The sequence below is a fragment of the Megascapheus bottae genome, chromosome 15 (genome assembly GCF_031878675.1).
Source record: "Megascapheus bottae isolate mThoBot1 chromosome 15, mThoBot2.hap1, whole genome shotgun sequence".
Taxonomy (NCBI): domain Eukaryota; kingdom Metazoa; phylum Chordata; class Mammalia; order Rodentia; family Geomyidae; genus Megascapheus; species Megascapheus bottae.
This window is the reverse complement of record NC_143523.1, coordinates 36,923,770-36,945,380: the sequence shown is the minus strand read 5'-3', so window position 1 is coordinate 36,945,380 and position 21,611 is coordinate 36,923,770. Positions and strand designations below refer to the sequence as shown.

General features: G+C 39.5%; 1 protein-coding gene across 1 annotated transcript in view; it reads left to right on the top strand.

Annotated features, from left to right (window-relative positions):
• The window catches only part of Ank3 (ankyrin 3), a 258,674-nt gene that overhangs the window by 158,747 nt on the left and 78,316 nt on the right, over window positions 1–21,611 (top strand). The window contains exons 24-26 of the mRNA XM_090346380.1: window positions 6,141–6,194; window positions 13,442–13,565; window positions 18,759–18,861. Of these exons, the coding sequence (XP_090202506.1) occupies window positions 6,141–6,194; window positions 13,442–13,565; window positions 18,759–18,861 (281 nt within the window). The remainder of the gene's footprint in view (window positions 1–6,140; window positions 6,195–13,441; window positions 13,566–18,758; window positions 18,862–21,611) is intronic.

Sequence of the window (21,611 nt, the reverse complement as noted above, 5' to 3'; positions counted from 1 at the left end):
GGTTACCAACCTCCATCAAAATCACTCAACAACTCAACTGTGGCTGATAGGAAAGCCTCTGTTCCAACAGAGAATGCTGTCTGGTTATTTAGATAAACATGATCCCCAATTGCTAGATTCATTAATTTGAAATACGATTACGCAAAAAGGAGATCTCTGTAAAAGGTTGATTATACACTACCTTCTCTTGATGAACTCTTTCAAAGTATTTGAGGGCGTTATTGGCACTATTATTATTCCTCATTTATTTTTGTTCCTAATTTCAAGTTGTTATTAGTACTAATTTACCTTAAGGAATCAGGCTCTTGGGGTCTCTTTGAGTTCATACAATCAAGCAAGGTGGAATTTGAATTGAGGTTTTATGTGTAGACTGTCTTCTTCATGAGAACTTGTAAACCATAGACTTCTGAAAGGCCCTGGAAAAGCATCCTAAAGAATAGATTTTATATGAGCAGAGGTTGTGGGAGATGTAGAAGTGTATGTGGTAGGGTGTGAGCTGGGCAGAGAGACACTGAACCTAGAAAACATTTCAGCCAGTGTGAGAAAGGAAGTCATATGTAGACTTGAAGCTATATGAAGGGCTCTGCCCATGGGAATGGTGACAAGATGGTGATATTGAGTTCCCCAGCACAAAAAAGCAGTATAGGAAATGGTGTGTAGTATGACACTAAACAGGAAGAGGAAAACTAAAGGTATGAAGAAGGAGTAGTGAAGGATAGAGGGAGAACCATAGAAAAAGAGGCTCTCCGAATCCCTGTGGAAAACTTGCACTCTCATCAATGGAGACCAAGTTGAGAGAGAAACCTGTGGATGGATAGGTGCTGTAGCCACATCCATCCATGCAGTCATGGCTGGACGTGGCATATAGCACACCATTGTAACATAGATAAAGAAGGCCACGGGTGTCTTTTTCCCCTTTGAAGCTGAGACAGAATGAGGAGCTCAAACAGTCTAGTGATGTTCAAGGGATAACAGCGTGTTAGTGAAGTGTACTGACGATTATTTGCCCCACACTACTTGTGACTTTGTTTTCTTCCCCTTCTAAATCATTTATCTCTGCCCACCCACCTGCAAACCCGACCTGCCACATATAGAAGGAGACCCTAATCTGACCCCTCTTCAGCCATTTCTAACCCTTACTGCAGAAGAGAAACAGAATTAGGGAACCCAGGGGAGGGTGTTCAGATTCTAGGCCAGGCCCACCATGAAGAGGAGAAAGGAGAAGAGGCCCCATAGACTTGGCCTTTTATGTGTACCAACTTTGGGGCACTTGTGGGAAACAAAAGCCAACAGACAACAATCTATTGCCTGGCTTACTGGTAGATAGTATGAATAGAAGAGAAAGTTCACACATAGTACCCATTGTGAGCAGGGACTTTATCTGCCACCTGTTTGGAAGAATGAGACTAAAGAGGGCTTAATTTGACATTGAGGTTACATAATTAATAGTTAAGAAGGAAGCAATGGAAGAAAGAACCAGTCAGAATGTTGTTGATGTCTTGAATGCAGTTGCCTGATTTCTCTACAAGTAGAAACCAGCATTTTAGTGCCTGATTTCATAGGGCCAGTCAGTGGTTAGTGATTAATTTGTTGTCTAGTCTTCTTTAAAAGTGGCATAGATTTTAGGTAATGGAAACAGGAGAGGTCACATTCTCCACCTCTCTACCTGGATTCTGTCTGTAGGTTTCAAGTGCCTATTTCCCCAGGTCCACGTTTTCTAATCCTCTTATAAAATGAAGGTATGTTTTTATGCCAGAATTAAGAGAAGAGATAATTTTTTTAGCATAATCATTGCTCTTTCTCTTCACAGAATAGTTTATTGAATGTGCTTGTAGAAAACAAAGAAAGGCAGTAAAGGAAAACAATATGTATATATATATATATATATATATATATATATATATATTTGGCCTAGAAAATGTGTCTACCTCTGCAGTGCATTTTTTTTGAGGCTCTTATTTTTTTAATACAATCCTATTTTTTATTGTAATTAATAGAAGGGTTATATTATATTCACCAGATAGAAGGTGCATTACTTCACAAACATTGATACCCTTTCTCATGACATGGTCCCCATTTCCCTCCCCCCTCCCCCCACTCATCTTGATTTCCCCCCTTTCCTATCCAATTTCAAATAACCAATTAAGCACATATAAAATATATCAGATAACAATGTGAAATATTCTAACAATATGAGATAACCAAGGGATAGTAAAAGAGATGAGAGATAACATAGTACATTATGGACAACAATCACTCATTATATGGCTTTTGTTTCCTTATCCTGGAGGTCCTTACATTTAGTATAATACTATTTTGCTTTAATGTCTCTAGATTTTGGAGAAGAGATAATTTTTAAATATATATATATATATATATTATCTGCTTCCCTCTACATTGTCTTTTTCTATCTCTTTGCAGGATAGCTTGTGAACCCTTTTTCCTTCCTGGGATAGGTTTGTTTATTATCCCTGCTGAACTCACAAGGCTGTGTTCATTGCTGCCTCTGGGCAAGTTCCAACACTGAGTCATACATTACTTTAGAAACTCTAGACTGAATGAGGGCACAATAAACTGTTCTGCGGTTGTTGTTGTTGTTACTGCTGTTGTTATAAGAAGTGTATTTAGCTGGGCGCCAGTGGCTCATGCCCATAATCCTAGCTACTCAGGAGGCTGCATCTCAGGATCATAAAGCCAGCTTTTGCCAGTCCTGGAGCTTGAACTCAGGGCCTGGGAACTGTCCTTGGACTTTCTCAAGGCTAGGCCTCTACCACTTGAGCCACAGCACCATTTATAATCTTTTCTGTGTATGTGGTACTGAAGACTTGAACTCAGAGCTTCATGAATGCTAGGCAAGCACTCTAATACTAGGCCACATTCCCAGTCTGTGATATTCTTATCTCCAGATAACCACCAAAAAAAGCTGAATGTGGAACTGTGTTTCAAAGAGGCAAGAATATTAGGCTTAAGCATAAATAATTCTGGGACAGCATAGACCCTGAGTTCAAGCCCCAGAACCAGTGCACACACTCACACGTGCGTGCGTGTGTGTGTGTGTGTGTGTGTGTGTGTAGCCACAATGAGAATAATATTTTAAAATGAGCAAATTGAGTTTGTACTGTAGGAACAAAAATCGCAACCTGAACAGAGAGTCCAAGGGCTAACAGCAATTTGTTCTTGAAGAAATATGCAAACTTTGCTATTAGACTCCATTCTCTCTTTTGTACTACAAAGCCTAGGGGTTTAGAAATGATAGAACTCAAGAGAAGAAAGGAAGATTCCGTGGAGAGCTCATAGCCCTTAGAATGATAACCCACTGCCTCAGCCTTCACATCTTGTATTTGGCCCAGGGCTCATTTTAACTATTTTCTCAACATTCCCCACAAGATACCACCTATGCTGAGAAGGAAAGTGAGAAAATACTAGGTTCCAGTGCTAGGTTTCTGATTTCAAAAACAATCACTCTGTCGGGAAATATGGAAGACAAAGAATGGGAGGGGAGATCCCTGTCACCTACTGGCTCATTCCTAGCTGAGGGCACAGGTGGGGAGTAAAGAGGCAAGGTGGGATACCCTTTACCTTGAGCCCAGGGCTTGCAGCAGCCTCCTCTATCTGAGTTACAAACATACCCAGAGGTCTCTGAGTGTTGCGCTGCGCTGAAGCTCACTACCCGTGGTCATTCCCACACAGCAGTAGTTGAATCCAACAGGAAGCTCTTAAAGTAGATGGCTGGCCTCGCACATGACTTCTTGCCTTCCCTTTCCCCTCAGAATATTCACAATAATCATGCTTGAATGAACAAAGGTGCTTGTTCCCCACCTGCAAAATGGAAGGAGAAATGGACTTCTAAAATCTTCAGAAGTTCCCTATTAACTACTGCCTGACTCTAGGTTAGAATTGGAAATTCATTCATTCATTCCTTCATTGGCTTATTGTTTTATGCCAGTATTAGGGCTTGAATTCAGGGCTGTGTGCTCTTGCTTGGCTTTTTCACTTAAGGTTGGCATACTACCATTTGAGGAATACCTCCACTGGTTAATTGGTGATAAATATCTGGTGACCTTTTCTGCCTGAGCTGGCTTCAAATCACAATTCTCAGCAATCTTCATCCTCAGTTGCTAGGAAAATGGGTATGAACCACCAGTGCCCTGATTGAGAAACGGACTTTTAGAAATAAAATACTGAGTGGCTCAAGGCCCTATTCCAACTATACTCCTCTTTCCTAATTCTACTTCTTTGCTTGATTGAGAATGGAAATACCTTTAAGTCAGGGGAGAATTCTTGTGAATAAATATAATCCTTGGGGTTCTCTACACTGAACACTTATTGTCAAGATATTAGGCAGGATATAACTCAGGGATTGCATTTTAGGGGAAATTACTTCTTTATTACTCAAAGTCAGCTGTATTTTATGTCCCTCAGTTGAACTTCAATAAACTAAACATGGTAGTTAAAATTTCTTATTCCCGCTTAGTAAGGAATTGACAAAGCCACCTAGAGTTGCTGTGAAATGGAAAAACAAGTTATTTGGTGTGCTTTTCCACAGTGACTGGCATATATAGACCTTGTTTGATTTTCTTCTTTCCATCAGATGATTATGACTAGTCACTTGCTATGTTAGGATTACAATCAAGGCAGATGAGCATAAAAAATATGGAAGAACTTTGAGTCTTTAGTGAGGCAATATATTTTGCTTTGCCACTGGGATGGTAATTTGTGTGTTTGTGTGCATGGCTATGTACCAGTTCTAGTGCTTAAACTCAGGTCCTGGGCACTGTCACTTAAAGCACCACAGCTCCATTTCTGGCTTTTTTTTTTGGCAGTTTATTGTTGGTAAGAGTCTCATGAAGTTTCCTGCCCAAGCTAGCATTGAACTGCAATCTTCAGATCTCAGCCTTCTAAGTAGCTAGGACTGAATTACAGGCTTGAATCACCACTTTGTGGGTGGCAATTGTTACTTTATAATCCAATTCCAATGGCCCTATAATACTAGCCAAACTGTTCCTTCCCTGCATCTTATTAACCTCTCACTTTATTCAAGCTGGCTCCTTGCTGTTTCCTCTGGTTGGGAGAGGCCAACGTATTTCCTCCTCTCTTCCTGTCTCAAGTCATACACCATCCAACCTTGGCTGTATAGTCTCAGTCCAAGGTACTGCTTTTTTTTGTTTCTTGGAGCACACAGTCTGCACCTCCTCCTGATTTAAGCAATCTATGTGGCTTCCAAAATGAATTTTCTGTCTCTGACTTTGAACATCAGAGTTTGCAAAAATACATCACATCTCTAAATAGATTTCTTTATCTACCAAAGGAGACCAGTGTACCCCCACAGGTGAGGTTTAAATGAGACACTCATTACACATGCCCAGTCTGTCCTTGAAAAGCACTAAGTACAATATGTGTATTATTTGTATCCTTGTCTTTCTCATTGGAGCTGGTGCACCCATACCACCTGATACAGTGTGTAGACCAACAATGTTGCAAGTTACCTGAGTGAGACCTATGGAGAAGTCCCCAGGCTATCCCAACCTGACCCAGCAGCAAGGTGTCAGCTGACTTAAATACTGCATGCATATTGAAGTTTGACTCACGTCGACTGATCTAATTGAATTTAGTAGTTGAAGCTAGCATTTTAATTATAACTGCAATTTCTAATTGGAAACTAGCTAGTTAATTTTGTCCACTCATTGCTATCATTACATAGGTGTCACGTACTTAGAACATTCCCTTAGATTTGTGGCTATACCAGTGTAGTGGCTGAATCAAATTCACACAGGTAGCATGGTAGGATGGGATATTTTTTCAGGTCCTACCTGGTGCATTTTATAGATTGCAAACCATGGTTTGAAAACATGGGGAAACTACCAGAAATATACTGACAATGTACATTACCAGCTTCCTGTTGTATGCTTGCTTGCTTGCTTTCCATTCTCCTGTTCCACCTCTTACAGTAGCAGCAAATAAGGTACAATGTTGCAGTCTCGAGTTTCCCTTCATATTAATGTCTAGAGGTGTTTGTACCATCTCCTTGCCTACCTGGCTCACAGTCTTATTTCTGGTAGATGGAATTCACAGCCTGTATGATTTCCCTGCAGTTCCCGTGTTTTACTCTGTCTTGTTAATTTTATTCATTTTTTGAATAGGTGATAGACGCTCATGGTACAAAACTCCCAAGGTACAAGAATTTACGGTAAAATGTAAGTCTCCCTCCCTCCCAGCACCATGATCTGTGCCGTCATTAGCCTTTGAATCAAGCTGAACATTTTATTGAGCACCTACTATGTGCCAGGCGCAATTCTTGACATTGGATGTGGAACAAACAGGACAAAACTCCTATCCCTTCCCGGAGCTTACCTTTTAATTATCAATTTGTTGTCGAATCTGTTCAGTAGCATTCTGGTTTCTGTACCTAGCTCACTGTAGTGGTTAAAAGTAGGACTTCGACTCAGAATGAATGAATGATTTTTTAAAAAATGCCATCTTTCCCATATTTTATTTGCAGTTTGAGTTTCCGTGACCTTGAAATGGAGCTCTCAGTTCTATTTGATAAGGAAGCAAGAGTTAAGTGGGATTATATATCCAGCAGCAACCACAGTGCCAAGAACATAGTAAATGCTCAATGAATACTGTGTAAATTACAATGCCTTGGTCTCATCCTTCAGTCCTATGGTGCTGACTGAAAATGGTGAAGGGTCATACTTTCTTACTAGCTTTTGTTTTCTGTCTTCACTATATGATCAAAAGAAATCACCTTGTAGAGAATTATTCACAGTAAATTTAAGTCATCTTAAATTTTATCCTTCACTGCTTGTGTATTGTACTATTACCAAGAAACCATCTCCTACTAACACCTTCCATGCCTCTTTATTCTTTCTAGTTTATTCTAGCAACTTAGCTATCTTAATTATTTACAGTTTTTTGTATTATGAATTTTACTTTTGTGATGTTGTGAAATAGATATCTCAGAGAGATCTTGCATTTCACATGCCTAGATTTCTATGAATATAATTGTATATTGTTATTTAAAGGAACTTATGATTCAACTCTCTAGCCAGCTGAGAAAACAACTTTCATTTTCCTAAAGAAATTGTGAGGATAGTCTTAGAACAGAAAAGGAATAGAAGAAAATGACAGGAAGAAGACTGTGAAGAGGAAAGAGGGAAAGATGGACTCTTGGAGCAAGAAAACACATTTTAGTGTTGGGCGGAGAACTATTTCCTTTATTTAGCAAGAGGAGAGGCATTACAGGGTGGAAGGGAAGTTGAATTAAGTATATTGCATCATGAACTTGAACTCTAAAAAGAAATGAGTGTGCAGCTATTTGGTCCACTACGGTCCTGATGACCATTTGAAATATTTTTTTTTCCTCTTTGTGTTCTCGAAAATGTGTGGACCTATCAGTGGCTCATTATGGTACAGGAAATTTCTTCACCAGGATGTTAGGAAAGGGAAACTGAAGAGAAGTACTTACAATGACGTTGGTGATGTGTGGTTGGTGGTAGGATTAAGGTAGATTTGGGGAGTTTGGTGTATTATTGACAAATGGTGCGTGGGTAATAAGAACATCAGCGCCCAAGATGTCTGGCCTGAAGTGAACATTACCCAGCTGAGGTCTTCTCTACCACTGCCCCCCGCTGCTCTCCTCCCGGTGTTGTATCAATCAGATAATTCACTCCTGAGAGCCCTGTAATTTCTTAGGGATGCATTAGGTAGTTGGTGTGGACCTCTCTGCCTTCCCTTTTGGACCTTGTCATTGCTCAGTTCTCTCTGATTTGGTGACTTATTACAGGATATCCTCTCATCTCTGAACTTGGGGGTTTCATTTATTATCATCTCCCAAGGTTGTGTGTGTTACTGTGGCTCGGCTGCTCTCTTGGAATTGGGCAGAGATTGTATAGTCAGATAGCAGCTGAGGCAGAAGTCATGTGACCAGATGTCCAAGTGGGGATTTCCTGCAGGGGTCTGCCACTTCATTTAGGAGCTCTGGGACAGTTGAGCACTGGCTAGGTCTCTCTCTCTCTTTCCCCTACTCACCAGAAGCAGTCTCCACTACCTCAGTCTTCTAACACAGTAGTGCCCGGCCAGCTAACTGGAAGTCTTGCATTAGACTGGTGTGCCCTGAACATATGTTCCAAGCCTGAAGTTCCTGATTTCACACATAGAGGTCATACAAAATGACTTCTTGAATTTTATTGTTCCCAATTCTACCCAAGCCAGGTTCAAGCAAGGGTACCAAACAACAGCAAACAAACAAGGGAACATGGTTCATTGGTTGGGTGAAAAGGAAAACTCACTCCTCTTTAGGAAACAATGATCAACCTTAACTTTTACCACAGATGCTATTCCACTGCGCCAAACACATATAGAAACAATGCATTTGGCGAAAATATCTCTATGTGTATAGATATATATGTCTATATTTTGGGGGTGGTTCTGGAGTTGAAATCTTAATACTTGTTAGCCATGTAGTGTACCATATCGCTATCACTTTTTTCTTTTTTGTTTTTCTTTTCCTGAGATGAGATCTCCTAAACAATTTGCCTTAGTTGGTCTTAAACTGCAGTCTTCATGACCTGCGTCTTCTGAGTAGGATTACAGACATGAGCCACTGAGCTTATTGTAATTGTCTATCTGCCTACTTGCCTATCATTGAATTCTTGAAGTCCCTTAATAGAATTATTTCTGTTGACTTATATACCCATACCTATTGGCCAGAAACTGTAGGCAAAAAGTATTTCGGGATTATATAGTATTGTGGAGGAAGTTAACAAATTGCTGTGAACTCATTTCATTCCTTTCTAATTTTTAGTATAGTCGTGTGTTATACCACACAAGAATTGTAGAATGTTTTACCAGAAGGAGAATGGGTTCATTTTGTTATCTAAAGATATATTTACCCAGTTGGAAATAGTTCTTGAATATCTATGCTGAGCTAAGCATTGACTTTGGTAATACCGGGCAGAGACAATCTGCTGCTACAGTTGTTGTTGTTGTTGTTGCTTTTTCCCTTTACCAATAGAAATAGGAGCAATTTAAATACTAACCATCTAACTCTTCCATGTAGATATTTGGGCACTGCAGAATGCTAATAATCGTCCCAGTACTGATTAAGTCCTTACTTAGTGCATTCAGTTAATCATTCTAGGAATTTTTAGGTTAGTTTTAGGTAGAGGCAACTTTATTATCTCAGTTTAGTTGTTGTTGCTGGTAGCAGCAGGGTTTGCTATTGTTATTTGTTTTCTGGGACTGTGGGGCCAGACTAGCTTCACACTCAAGATCCTCCTGCCTCCATCTCCTACCATGTACTACCACGCCTGAGTTTTGTAGAAGTTGAATCTATGACTCAGAACAATTAAATTGCATTTCAAAGGTCACCCAACCAATAAATGGTAGAAGTTGGGTAATGATGGCTCATGCTCGTAAACCTAGCTATTCAGGAGAGAAGCTCTACGGATCATGGTTCAAAGCCAGCCCAGGCAGGAAAGTTCATGAGACTCTTGTTTCCAGTTAACCAGCAAAAACCTGGAACTGGAAGTTGCTGCTCAACTTGTAAGCATTAGTTGTGAATAAATAAGTGGGGGTGGGGGGGAAGCAAGACTAAGCTTATGGATTCTTGAATTCTTCTCTCTGTGCCTGTAACACCACTCCCCTCAAAAAGAGGGGTAGAAATTGGATTTGAATCTAGAACATCTACACTTTAAAACTGTATTAAAGTAATAGTATTGTCTTTATTTCTAAATTCTGTGAGAAATGATTTTACTATTGTAAAATAGTACATAACTACTTCCTGTCATCAGGTTATTTGATTTTTTAATTACTTTTTGGTCAAATGCATATGAAACTTTCACTAGGGCTGCTTTTGTTGTCTTGAACCATTCAGAAATCTAAGAAAGATGAGTAAAGAATAATAGAAATTTACTTTCATTGAAACTTTTTTTTGTGGGTCAGGGGGCTTGAACTTGGCCTGGGTGTTGTCTCTGAGCTCTTCAGCTCATGGCTACCACCCTACCCTTGAGCCAAGCCCCACTTCTCGCTTTCTAGAGGTTAATTGGATATAAGAGTCTCTGTCCTTTTGTTCCCTGGATGGCTCTGAACCTTGGTCCTCAGATCTCAGCCTCCTGAATAGCTAGGATTACAGGTGTGAGCCACCATGCCCAGCTCATTGAAACTTTTTATGGTGTTTTTCAAGCTTCATTTGAAAAGTGCTAAATGACTGGAGATTTAAAAAAATAAAATGAACATCTTATTCAAAACCATAAATTCCCAAAGTATTTAGTGTGCACTGTCAATATGTCTGGTCCAAGGAAAAAGCTGACTCGCTAGTCTGGGGGATCGTATTAGGCAATGGGAGAGATTAAGAAGTGGTCTAGACCCTGGCAAGCACACCCATGGAAGGGACAGTGAACCCCAGATGCTGAGGGGGAGGTAAGAGAATGTCTCAGGAGACACAAGTTTTGGACAAATGAGCTGGGTAGAGAAAAGAGCGAAGTTTTCCTTCCTGAGAATCCACCTTACCTAAACAACCCAAGTCTAAAAGTTGGAGGAATTCTAAGGACTCTAAAGGGAGGACGACAGCGTGGAAAGATGACCAGAACTCCAGAGGAAGGGACCATGCATCCCAGACCTTGCTGGGGAGTTGGAGTAAATGGCAAATATTATTCTGTATTTTGATCAGGTATTATAAGTGACTTCATATATATGTGTGTGTGTGTGTGTGTGTGTGTGTGTGTATCTATCTATCTATCTGTCTAAACAGATTTGTCACATCAGCCTGATAATTCCAGGAGTCTTATGTTTGTTTATTTAATTAGGCATTTTTCCCAAGGAGGGCCATTTTGTCCCCTACCTATGAGCTGTATAGATTAAATTCTGGGTCTAATTCAGCAACCTCCCCAAAGAGTTAGGTGGACCCAGTAGCCAACCTCAGCATGGAAGCGTCACAATCCTTTGCTTTATCTTCTAGCCAGATTCTACAGTTGTGAGGGAGTAAGGGCAGGGAGGTACAGGGAAAGGGGATTAACTTGTGTATCCAGAGAATCCATAAGCCCCACTAGGTTGTTGTGGTTTTCCTCATTGTCAAACTGGACAGGGTACAAACACCTAGGAGAAAGGCCTTGAATTTAAAAAGGAGATGATGGAACAGCCAAATGGCTGCCTGGACCCCAGATCTAGCCTCCCATTCACATCAACAAAGGCCTGGCCTCCAGGAAATAGACTTCCTTTCCCAGGACCTTGCTGAGAGGGAGAGCAGACAGTTCCCCTGAGGGAGTTAAGGCTTAGACACCTTTCCTCTAATGCCCAGGAGGGACGGTGAGAGCAGTGAGCTTCAGCAAGTCTTTGAGAGTTCTGGGAGCCCCTGCAGCTTCCCTAGGCCCCAGGATTTCACAATCACCAGTCAAGGACAGGCCCTCCCTCTTTTTCTCCCTCCCCTCTGTCCACCTGACAGGGACCATAAATAACCCAGGCTCCTGGTGTTCCCAGCTGAGAACAAAGTTGAAAGTTTGCCTGCGGCTCCCAGCCACTCCCTGCCTGGGCCACTTCTCTGCTTTCCTCTACTGTTTGTTCTCTACCTGGGTTGGCTGGATGTTTTTTTCTTCATTCATATTTGAGAAGAGTCGCCTGTGGACTACACTCAACACTCCCAGCTTTCTCTCTCCGCGTCAGGCGGTCTCAGTTACCCCCGCTGGTAGCTACTGAGCCCTGGTATCAAATTACGGAAAGTCTACACCCCAGCGATCCACATATTTACATACAAATAACTCCTGGGCTTGCATCTCTGTCACCATTCAGTCCTGTGAGAGGCTTGCCAGAGGAGTTCTTAATCCAATCACAAGGCGCTTTAAAAGGATGTCTCTGAAGTGATCCAAAGGCTCTTAATCTCAAACATTGGCCAGATTTTTTTTTTTTTGGTCTGAAAGTTTGAAAATCTTCGAACTCTGCTGAGTGAGGGAAAAGATGTGTAATTCCCCACTTGTCTACGGCGAGATCAAGAGACTGAGGACAACTCTGCGGCTGTGGTGAACCCTGTGGCTCCTGACCAGGGTTTGGTTTGCTGGGTCGGGTTTAGAGGTTGGGTCTCAAAATCACTGCTGAAGGAATTCCTGGAAAAATCTCAGGGAAACATTTGATCAGCCCACCCCGGTGAAAATGGCTTTACTACCGAGTAAGAGCTTTAAAGTTGTGCTTGGGTGGCATGCTGGGTTTGTTTTAGATAGAATGCGTGTACAGATAATCCAGCTGTAAATAGTTATTTAAACTGATCTGGTCTTTCTGGGTAGCAGTAGCAAGTTGATCTGTATGTTTTTTTTTTTATATTTGGAAAACAAAACACCAGTAGGTGACCATGTGATATGTTTTAAAACTTGATTGGTGGTTTAAAAGCTGAACTCTCTTCGTTTCCTGAGTTTCAATGAATGGAAATTGTGAATCTGACTGAATGGAGGAAAAGAAACTATAGCCGGGCAGATAAATTGCTTATTTTGAAGAAAACACAGCTGTTACATAGGTTTGAAACCTTTTTCTGGCTAACCAAGCTTGTGTCCGGAAGGGAATAAAAGTTAGAATTTGTCTCTGTGTGTGTGGATGGAACTTTCCCCCAGCCTCTGCTACATTTTGAGAAAATTTGAAAACATCCCAGAGGGCAGAAGACAATTGAAAAACCTGCCCCGTCACTCCTGGAATGTTGTTTTCCCTGTGAGGTCATATTAGGCTTGTGAGGCTAGTAAAAGCAGTTTATGTGATTAACTCTTTGTGTTGATAAAGAACGACTGGTACCATTTCCCATTCAACTCTGCAGAAAAGCATAGTTGCTCTCAAGGAGTTTGAATGCATGGGGACAGCTGGCCTAATTTGTTAATTTGATAGAATTTTAAAGCAGTTCAGCTTCATTTTGTTCCAAGGTTCCCAAATGAACACTTAGAGCTCACATAAATAACTTGTTCATTTCTGAAAAAAAAAAAAAAGCAACCTAAACTGAAATCCTAAGAGGAAATTATTTTCAGAATGTCTGTTCCCTTCCCATATAGGAATTTAAGCACAGTCATGAACAGATAGGTAGGTCTTACTTTTCCAATCCATGTCCATTCAAACAAGCTGCCTTCATCAAGGTGGGGGATGGGGAAATGGGTGTGTGCTGAAGGGGGCCCACTAACACTGAAAGAAAAATCTTTGTAGTCAGAGCTTAAAGAGAAGCAAAGAGGGGTGGGCAGTGTTTTAAAACTGGTACTGAATATGCTCTTCAAATTCACCCTTGAATTTGTGCGCTAACTTTTGCCTATACTTTTTTCCTTTTATGTGGCAGTGATTAAAAAGTGACCCAGGAGCTTAGGGAAGATGACATGAGACACTGGGTCACTGGCTAGTAATGAAACCATTTTCTCCACAGCAAAGTGGCCCCCAGTTAAAAGGGAGGCTTCCCGTCATGCCTTTCTCTATACCCCTGCAGGTGAAGATGCACTCACAGGAGACACTGACAAGTATCTGGGACCCCAGGACTTGAAGGAGCTGGGTGATGATTCCCTGCCTGCAGAAGGATACATGGGCTTCAGCCTTGGAGCCCGTTCTGCCAGGTAACTCACCATTGCTGTTTCCCATAGTTAATGTGAAATGACCATGAACTGTCATGAACCAGCATCATTTTCATTTTCCGCATGATCCCAGACCTTGTTCTTTAGAGGAGGATGAGAATGAATTTGGTGAAATGGGCTACAGCAGATGTGCTCTGCTGTCTTCTTGTGGCTCTCAGTCCTTAATTTCACATGATCAGACATGTTAATTGTATGTTTGTGTTTTTTCCCTTTTTCCCACTTTATAAACATGCTTCAAGCATAATAACAAAAAGAAGAGTTCCCTTTGTCAAAGCTGAGTCACATATTTCAAAATCAAAGTAAACTGCATATTGAAAGAAAATTGTATTTGTAAAGAAGTTGAAAGTACACGTAGGAATGTTTTCTGTTGCAGAAAGAATTCACTCTTGAATAAAAGTGCATTTATTAAAGTTGCCTACCAAGTTTAGACAATCTCTTGTAAAACTGGGCCATTCTCTTTGTAAGCAAAGAGATCTAGTAAGCAGATAATTGAGATACCAAAGTCACAGACTAGGCCCGGTGGTACATTCACTCCTTACAACTGAAGCATAAAACTGGTACGTGGAAAACCTTGACTCAAACTTCTCTTACACTGTTTGAAAGAAACAGGACCTTGTCCAGAATTTGTAGGCTGCTTTTTCTGGTGTGGATTAACAAAGTGTTTGCTGACAGTCAAGTTATTTTAAAGCTAATAATTAAACCATCTAAGCCCAAGCCCTAAGGACATTTTCCTACAGTTTGAGTCTGTTGTAAAAAGTTTCATTGTCTTATAATGAAGGGCACTTTCCACAAAGTAAACCTTGGGGTTTATGCACTGTTGTTGGTTGGTCTAATTAAGATACTGAATTGATTTTTTTTTAGTTAGTTTTGAATCTTATAACTTAGTAAAACTCTCTATAAATACGTTTCTTTGAAAGGCCTTTAAATCTTATTGTAGCAGGTGTCATTTGGAAGGAGAGGAAAAAGAGCAAAAACAATGTAGTAGTTCAGGTAATTGCAGGTAGCAACAGGTTATACTGGAAAGGATGCAGAATTATCAAGGATCTTAAGATTCTTTGTATCTATTTATATCTTGCTAGCTCTTGTAATCCAATAATTAGCTACCTTCTCTTCTTCACATTGTGTAAATCAATCATCTAGTACATATGGAAAATTATAGCAGTTGGTACCTTGTGAGATATGAAACCAAAATACTATTACTTATAATTTTGCTTTAAGGTACCTTAAAGGTTCTCACCTTTCTAATTTGGTTGCATCATTGTTTGTTGCTATTCTGTGGAAGTCATTTTTTTTTCTTTTTACATTGGCAATTCATGTTATGCTCAGAGGCAAATTTAAAACTGCAAAGCCAGTTATTTGTAAAGCACATTAAGAGTATTATCAAGTAAATTATTCTGAGTGTAACATTTTTAAAAGGAATACATTAATTGTGTATCTCATTCAACCATAACATTTGTTTTTTCTTTTTTTTTCTGTCTGATTTTTTGCATTCTATTTCTCCTGTTTTTATTTTCTTTAAAAATATTTAAAAAATAGTCCCAAGATAAGGTAAGGAGACATGGTGTTTTTTCCATATGCTTTTGCCCTTCCCTGGCTCATTTTTCTCATTTTTATTTTCCTCAGCGTTGTCATGTGCTGTATTGATGTGCTTTGATGTGCAATAGTGTGCTTTTTTTTCCTGCTCAGCTTTAGAAATCAAATTTGTGGTTGAGAAGCAACTAAATGTATATGAAAAAGAAATATTACTTATTTAAAAGGGATTGAAAACTTAGGAACTTCTTTCCCTTAACAAGTTTCATATAGTGCATGAAATAATAAGCAAGTTTTATTGGGGTTAAAGAAAAAGAGATACCTGTGTGCTGGTTGCTTCTTTTCATTTGAGTTGTGCAAGGTAGACTAGTAATATAATTTTAGAATTTTGAGGCATGTGTTCTAATACTTCCCTTATCTAACATTCTGATGGCTACAAATAATTTAGTTGACCCTAGTTCAAAACCTACTCTAACACTTGGAACACAACTTAAGCAATCATTTTAATACCTGAAAATACGTCACCATATTCAGATTCAGATTGAAACTGCTTAGATTTCAAGGGTTCTGTCTTAATACCATATGATGGGCTGGGAGTTTGGCTTAGTGGTAGAATGCTTGTCTAACATGCATAAAGATCTGGGTTCAATTCCTCAGTACCACATACATAGACAAAAGCTGGAAGTGATGCTGTAGCTCAAGTGGTAGAGCTCTAGCCTTAAGAAAGTCCAAAGACAGTGCTCAGGCCCTGAGCTGAAGAAGGTCTTCAGACATCATACCAAATGAATACAACGTTATACCTTTCTGTCAATTGTTCCTAATTCTAAACTCTGTTCTGCAGTTGGCACTCATGTAGGAAAAAGGAAAGCTAGGCACAAATGACTCATATTTGTCGTCCTAGCTACTCTGGAGATCTTAGGATTTGGGTTCAGAGTCTTTAAGACTCTTATCTCTAATTAACCAGCAAGAAGCTGGAAGTGGAGCTGTGGCTTATACGGTTATAGTGCTAGCCCTTACCAAAAAATCTAAGGGATAGCATTGATGTCCTGAGAGAGAATGTTGGAAAACTATTAACAGATTTTAGATGTATTTAAAAAATGTCTAAAAAATATTTTCATTGTAGATACTGTAAAAGATATAGATATTACATATTGATGTTTTAAAATAGAATCTTATATATTGAAGTTGACATAACTATATATTTTTTAATTTTTTTTTTTTTTTGGTTGGTCATGGGGCTTGAACTCTGGGCCTGGGCATTGTCCCTGAGCTCCTCAGCTCAAGGCTACTGCCCTACTCCTTGAACCACAGAGCCATTTCCCCTTTTAAGTGGTTTTTTTTTTTTTTTTTTTTTTTTAAGTAGTCTGTCTCATGTACTATCAGTGTTACACTGATGGGAATCATCATTTCAAGAAAAGCATGCTCTGGGCTGAGTTGAGCTTCCCTTTGCCTCTTAAATTATATCAGTGGAACAAAGGGGAACTGAACTAGGCATACTTGAAAGCCATGCATATTTAGTAGTGCAGTCATCTGCCCCCGAAGGCTACTTAAATCCAAATCAGTTAACATTGGTTTTAGCCATATTAGCCACACTTCAAGTGCTCAGTAGCCAGTGATATTGGATGGCATAAGTTTAGCATTATTTCTGTTGTAAAACAAAATTCTATTGTACATTGTTAAGTTAGAAAGAATTCCTGCTTTTAGAAAGCTTCTGCTGTGGGGCCGGGAGTTTGGCCTAGTGGTAGAGCTCTTGCTGAGCATGCACAAAGACCCAGATTCGATTCCTCAGTACCACATACATAAAAACAAAAAGCTGGAAATGGTGCTGAGGCTCAAGTGGTAGAGCTCTAGCCTTGACAAAGACCAAGGACACTGCTCAGGCCCTGAGCTCAAGCCCAGGACTGGCAAAAAAAAATAAAGAAAGCAAGCTTCTGCTGTATTTGAGTGTAGGTGAGAAAGTAGAAAGAAACAAGAACAACAAAGAAACACTTTCCGATGAAACAAGGGCCAGAAGGAAGGGCTGTAGGTGACGTGATCACTGTACCAAAGGGTAAAACCCTGTACAGAGGGGTAGTACTCACAGTAGTCAGTAAATTATTGCTGAGTATACTTAATAACAATTACATAATGATAATGATGGTTATTTTTCATTCGAGAGGTCAGTCTGAGATTCTGATGCTAAGGCTCCAGTCCTTGAAGAATGTATAGACATCTGTGTAGACACTCAGAATAATGCATATAATAACAGAGGCCCTGAACATTGATAGAAGAATGCCCATGGGTAGGTAATCTTGAGAAAAATAAGCAAAGCAAGGAACTATTGCCCATTGAACTCTTTTTTGCACTTGTCCCAGTCAACCATACGTAAGACAAGGCCTAGCAATCACAGTCTGATTGATTTAAGAGGTAAAACCATGATATACAGCCTTTAATCTGGGTAGTTTGTTACTTATGTAGGCAGTGGGAAGAAGAAACAAAAAGTACTAACTTCTGGTGGCCCTTGCTCCTTCCACCAAAGACAACATCAAAGCCTCAAAGTTGATTAATAATGCTAGCTCTGGAATACCGTATTGCTAAGAAGCCAGTTCTAGACTCTACCTAAGCAGCTTTCAATTTTATATCTCTGTTCCAAAAAGGACAAGATAAAAAGTCTCATCATTAATCAGAAAAGAGGAGGCAATTAGGAGATATTTTATAGTAGGAAAGAGTTAGCCCTGGGAGTAAACAGTTCCTCACCAGTCTTCATCCTCCCTGTTCTGTTCAGAGACACTCTTGAGGCATTAATGCAAGAGTAAGATGAATTGTAATTAACTGACCTTTGTATGACTTATGCAAATGTATGCAAAGTAACTAAGGTGATTGGTAGAGCAGTAATCTTGTAGTCTATTTCTCTAATGGCTTTTAGTTTCTAAGTCAGTGTGGTAAGTGGCGCTTGTGGGTATCTGGGGAGCTTTTCTCTGGGAAGTTAAGGGACTACAAGTGTGATTTGAAAGAGGCTGGCAAGGAAAGCAGTGAAAAGAGTGAGGAGAAAAAGAGTAGGCAGCAGAGAAGGAGAGAGAAAAAAAATAGGGGATTTGAATGTCTCCTTGAGTCCAAAATGATAACAAAAAGGGTCATGCTGGAGTATTCAAAACATGTCTTCTTCTTTAATAATGTCCATGAGTAGCAACTGCAAACAGAGCTCTCCCTATTCCAAACCTAGGACTAGTTGCCAAAGACCTAGAAACACTCCCATAATCCCATTGAGTAGTTCAAGGAAAGCTGACCGGGACCAAAAAGAGAAGAAACTCTACCAAAAGATTTTACTATTTGTTTCTTCTCATGTTAACAATTACCTAGAATTTTTTCTTAAGGCCATATCCCTTTAGCTTTATAATAAAACACTCAAAGTTTCTGTGCATTTTCATCTCACAGACTAAGACCATTTGGCTTCATTTGAAATACAACCTGCTATGGGTCACATCTACTCAAGACATTTTCCCCAAATATGAGAATTTCATTTCTGTATTTCTAGACACATTATTTAATATTTTTAGCCATCTTGCCTGTTATTTAAAGTTGCATGCATTAATTTTCTTTTATTCATATCATCATCATCATCATCATCATCCATCACTGTTGAATGGTTAACTGTAAATACAACAGCCTCCGCTCCTTCAGTTCGGATAGGTCTTACACCTTGAACCGAAGCTCCTATGCACGGGATAGCATGATGATTGAAGAACTCCTTGTGCCATCCAAAGAACAGGTATGCATTCTTCTTCAAATATTATTTGGTTGATGAATTAGCATGGTATGATTTAATCTCTGTGGCCTGTAACAAAATATATACATATATTTACCTACGTGGTTTTGGATTTGTGAATACTCTGGTACTTAAGGGTTCAAGAAAAGAAGTCATTGCACCAGAAATAGCAATGTCTCTCAGATTCCTCAGAGAACTCAAAAAGTCCTAGATAACTTGTAGATGCCTTTTTGAGAAAGTTGATAATAATTGTTAGCAAAAGTTGCTGCCAGTCACATGGATATTTGCTAAGCAGGTTACGTATGCACACTGAAATTTGCCAGAATTGTTTATAACAAAAAATTAAAGATGGGTCATGTTTTGGGTCCCTTAGCTTCAAAATTGCTTGTAATGGCCTTCTCATGTCACGGTAGGCTTTTTTCTGCTGTTGTTCGTTTTTGTTTTCTCCCAGAATCTGTTAGATTTATTTGTATAATCTCTTCCTTCTAGTCATTACAATTAAATAGATATGGTTATAAGAAGATATTACGATGAAATAGATACTGATATATGAAATCCCAGTAACAGAGTCCTGCTGTTGCCTGGGTGTTTAGAGAATAATTCTAGATGTACCCAAGTGACTGGCTTTAAATGTGCTTGGTAGTGATCTGTTGGTGATGGATCCAACGGTTTAGAAAATAAAATAAATTCAGGGTGGCTTGTATCATTTAAGCAATAGAAATAATGAATGAGATCACAGTAGACTGCCTTACTCACTGCAGAGTGAAGGTGTATTGAGGCTGATAAGTAACTAAGCCAGAGATTTAGATTTTTGGAACTCCCACTTGTCTAGCTAGCAATGCTGATGTCACACATTACTATGTCATTGGCTCAAGAGGGTGTTAGAACCAGAGAAAGCCTTTGTCTCAAATAATGAAGCTAAGCTCTTGGTTGTAACCAGGTATTGTTTGAGATTTTTCTGAATGATTCTTTTCTGGTTGGCTAAGATCATTAGCTTAGTAAGGTAACCCTGTTGTCTTTGTGCTTCTAATTGGAGTAAAAAGTTAGTAGATATACTAAAAAAAATGCTTAGATGAGAACTCCAAATTAAAAAAAAAAAAAGCACTTATTCTCCTGACCCTAAAAAATTTCTATACAACTTAGAAAATTATTTGTAAAATGGACTCTTTGGGAGTCAGTGGCATTTTGCTCTTATTTAGAACCCGCATAAGAAATGTACCTCATGTTTGATATTTGGAGAAGAGGGAAAAGGCTGAGACCTGGAGAATGGCTGTGAGAAAGGAGCGTCTTTACACTATAGGTGAACTAGAAGTATTTACTTTAGTACTGCATTAGAGCTCTGCAAGTGAGAACTGGGTGCTCAGAAGATATTAGTCTATGCCATGTGTGCCTCTAACTGTATTACAAATCTCAAAACATTGTTTCTCCAGAACAATAATTCTGTTGGAAAGCATGAAAAAAAGTCTTCAATGTTTAGAATTTTTAAGGCCATGATAAATAACTTCATGTGCAATTTTAAGCTATCTTATCATGGCTCAAGTAAAGTTGCATTGACAAGTAAAGGTGAAGAATGAACAAGAATGAACTTGCTGTGCACTGCTCTCTTCCATAGCCCAGTTGCCTCTTCATGGTCCCTGCTGACTCCTCAGTTTACACATTAACTACAGTTAATAGGACAATGGAGACCTGGGGTGAAGAGTTCAGGTGGTGGGCTCTGCTCCTCCCACCTTCCTAGGGTCCCACTGGGCCAGCCAGAAATGCTAAGATGGAAGTGAATGAGAGTGTATTCCCATTCTCTGCTAGGTCTTCATCCTGATTAGTCTGTCTCTCTAGAGGCCACAGTGCATCCTTTCTACTATGATGTTGGGGTTATGTATGAGCTCTATGTTCTTTTGCTTTCCTGTTACTTGTTAATCCAGAGTTACTCGAAAATATGCTTTGACCATGTATGATAAAACCATATCTTGGCATATGCCATAGAATCTTGCATGGAAATACTGCTTATGAGATTACTGGGAGTTTATCTGAAAACACAACTGCTTTGAATTTTGAGTGCATCCAGAGTTGAATGCTTCCTGATTGATAATACTTCTTATTTGCAGGTGTACCTAGAAATTATGGCTTTTATAAAAATAAAAGGCTTACAGAATCGGTGCCCATGGTTAGATTGTGTGAGTGTATGTGTGTGTGTGTGTGGTTTAAATCTCAAGTAGTCCCAGCATGCACTTCTAATTAGGAACCACTGCTCATAGCGACACTGACTGAAAGCTTTCTGTGGGCTCTTCATGCCCTCTGTACCTACTGATGGAGTCCATTGTATGGCATCAGTATTTGGGTGGGGATACAGGAATTGCATCTGTTGTACAGCACCACTTCCAGCTTTTCCTGTGTAATTTTATTGTTAATTAGAGTCTCATGGACTTTCCTGCCTGGGCTGGCTTCAAACCACAATCCTCAGATCTCAATCTCCTGAGTAGACAGGATTACAGGTGTAAGCCACTAGCACCTGGATCTAATATTCCTGATGACATTTTAGGATCACTGTCTTGGTCCATTTTTTTTTATTATGAAAGACATAGTGTTCTTCATGATGCTTATTTCTAATAACTTTTTGTTAACTATTCAATGTTCTTTAAAAAAGGAACAAGGTTCTAATGCTGAGCAACAGGCTATTTAAGGCATACTTAAAGATTTGGAAATATTTGACTTTAGATAGATTTGAGGTCAAAGTTTACCTATTATCAAGCCAATCA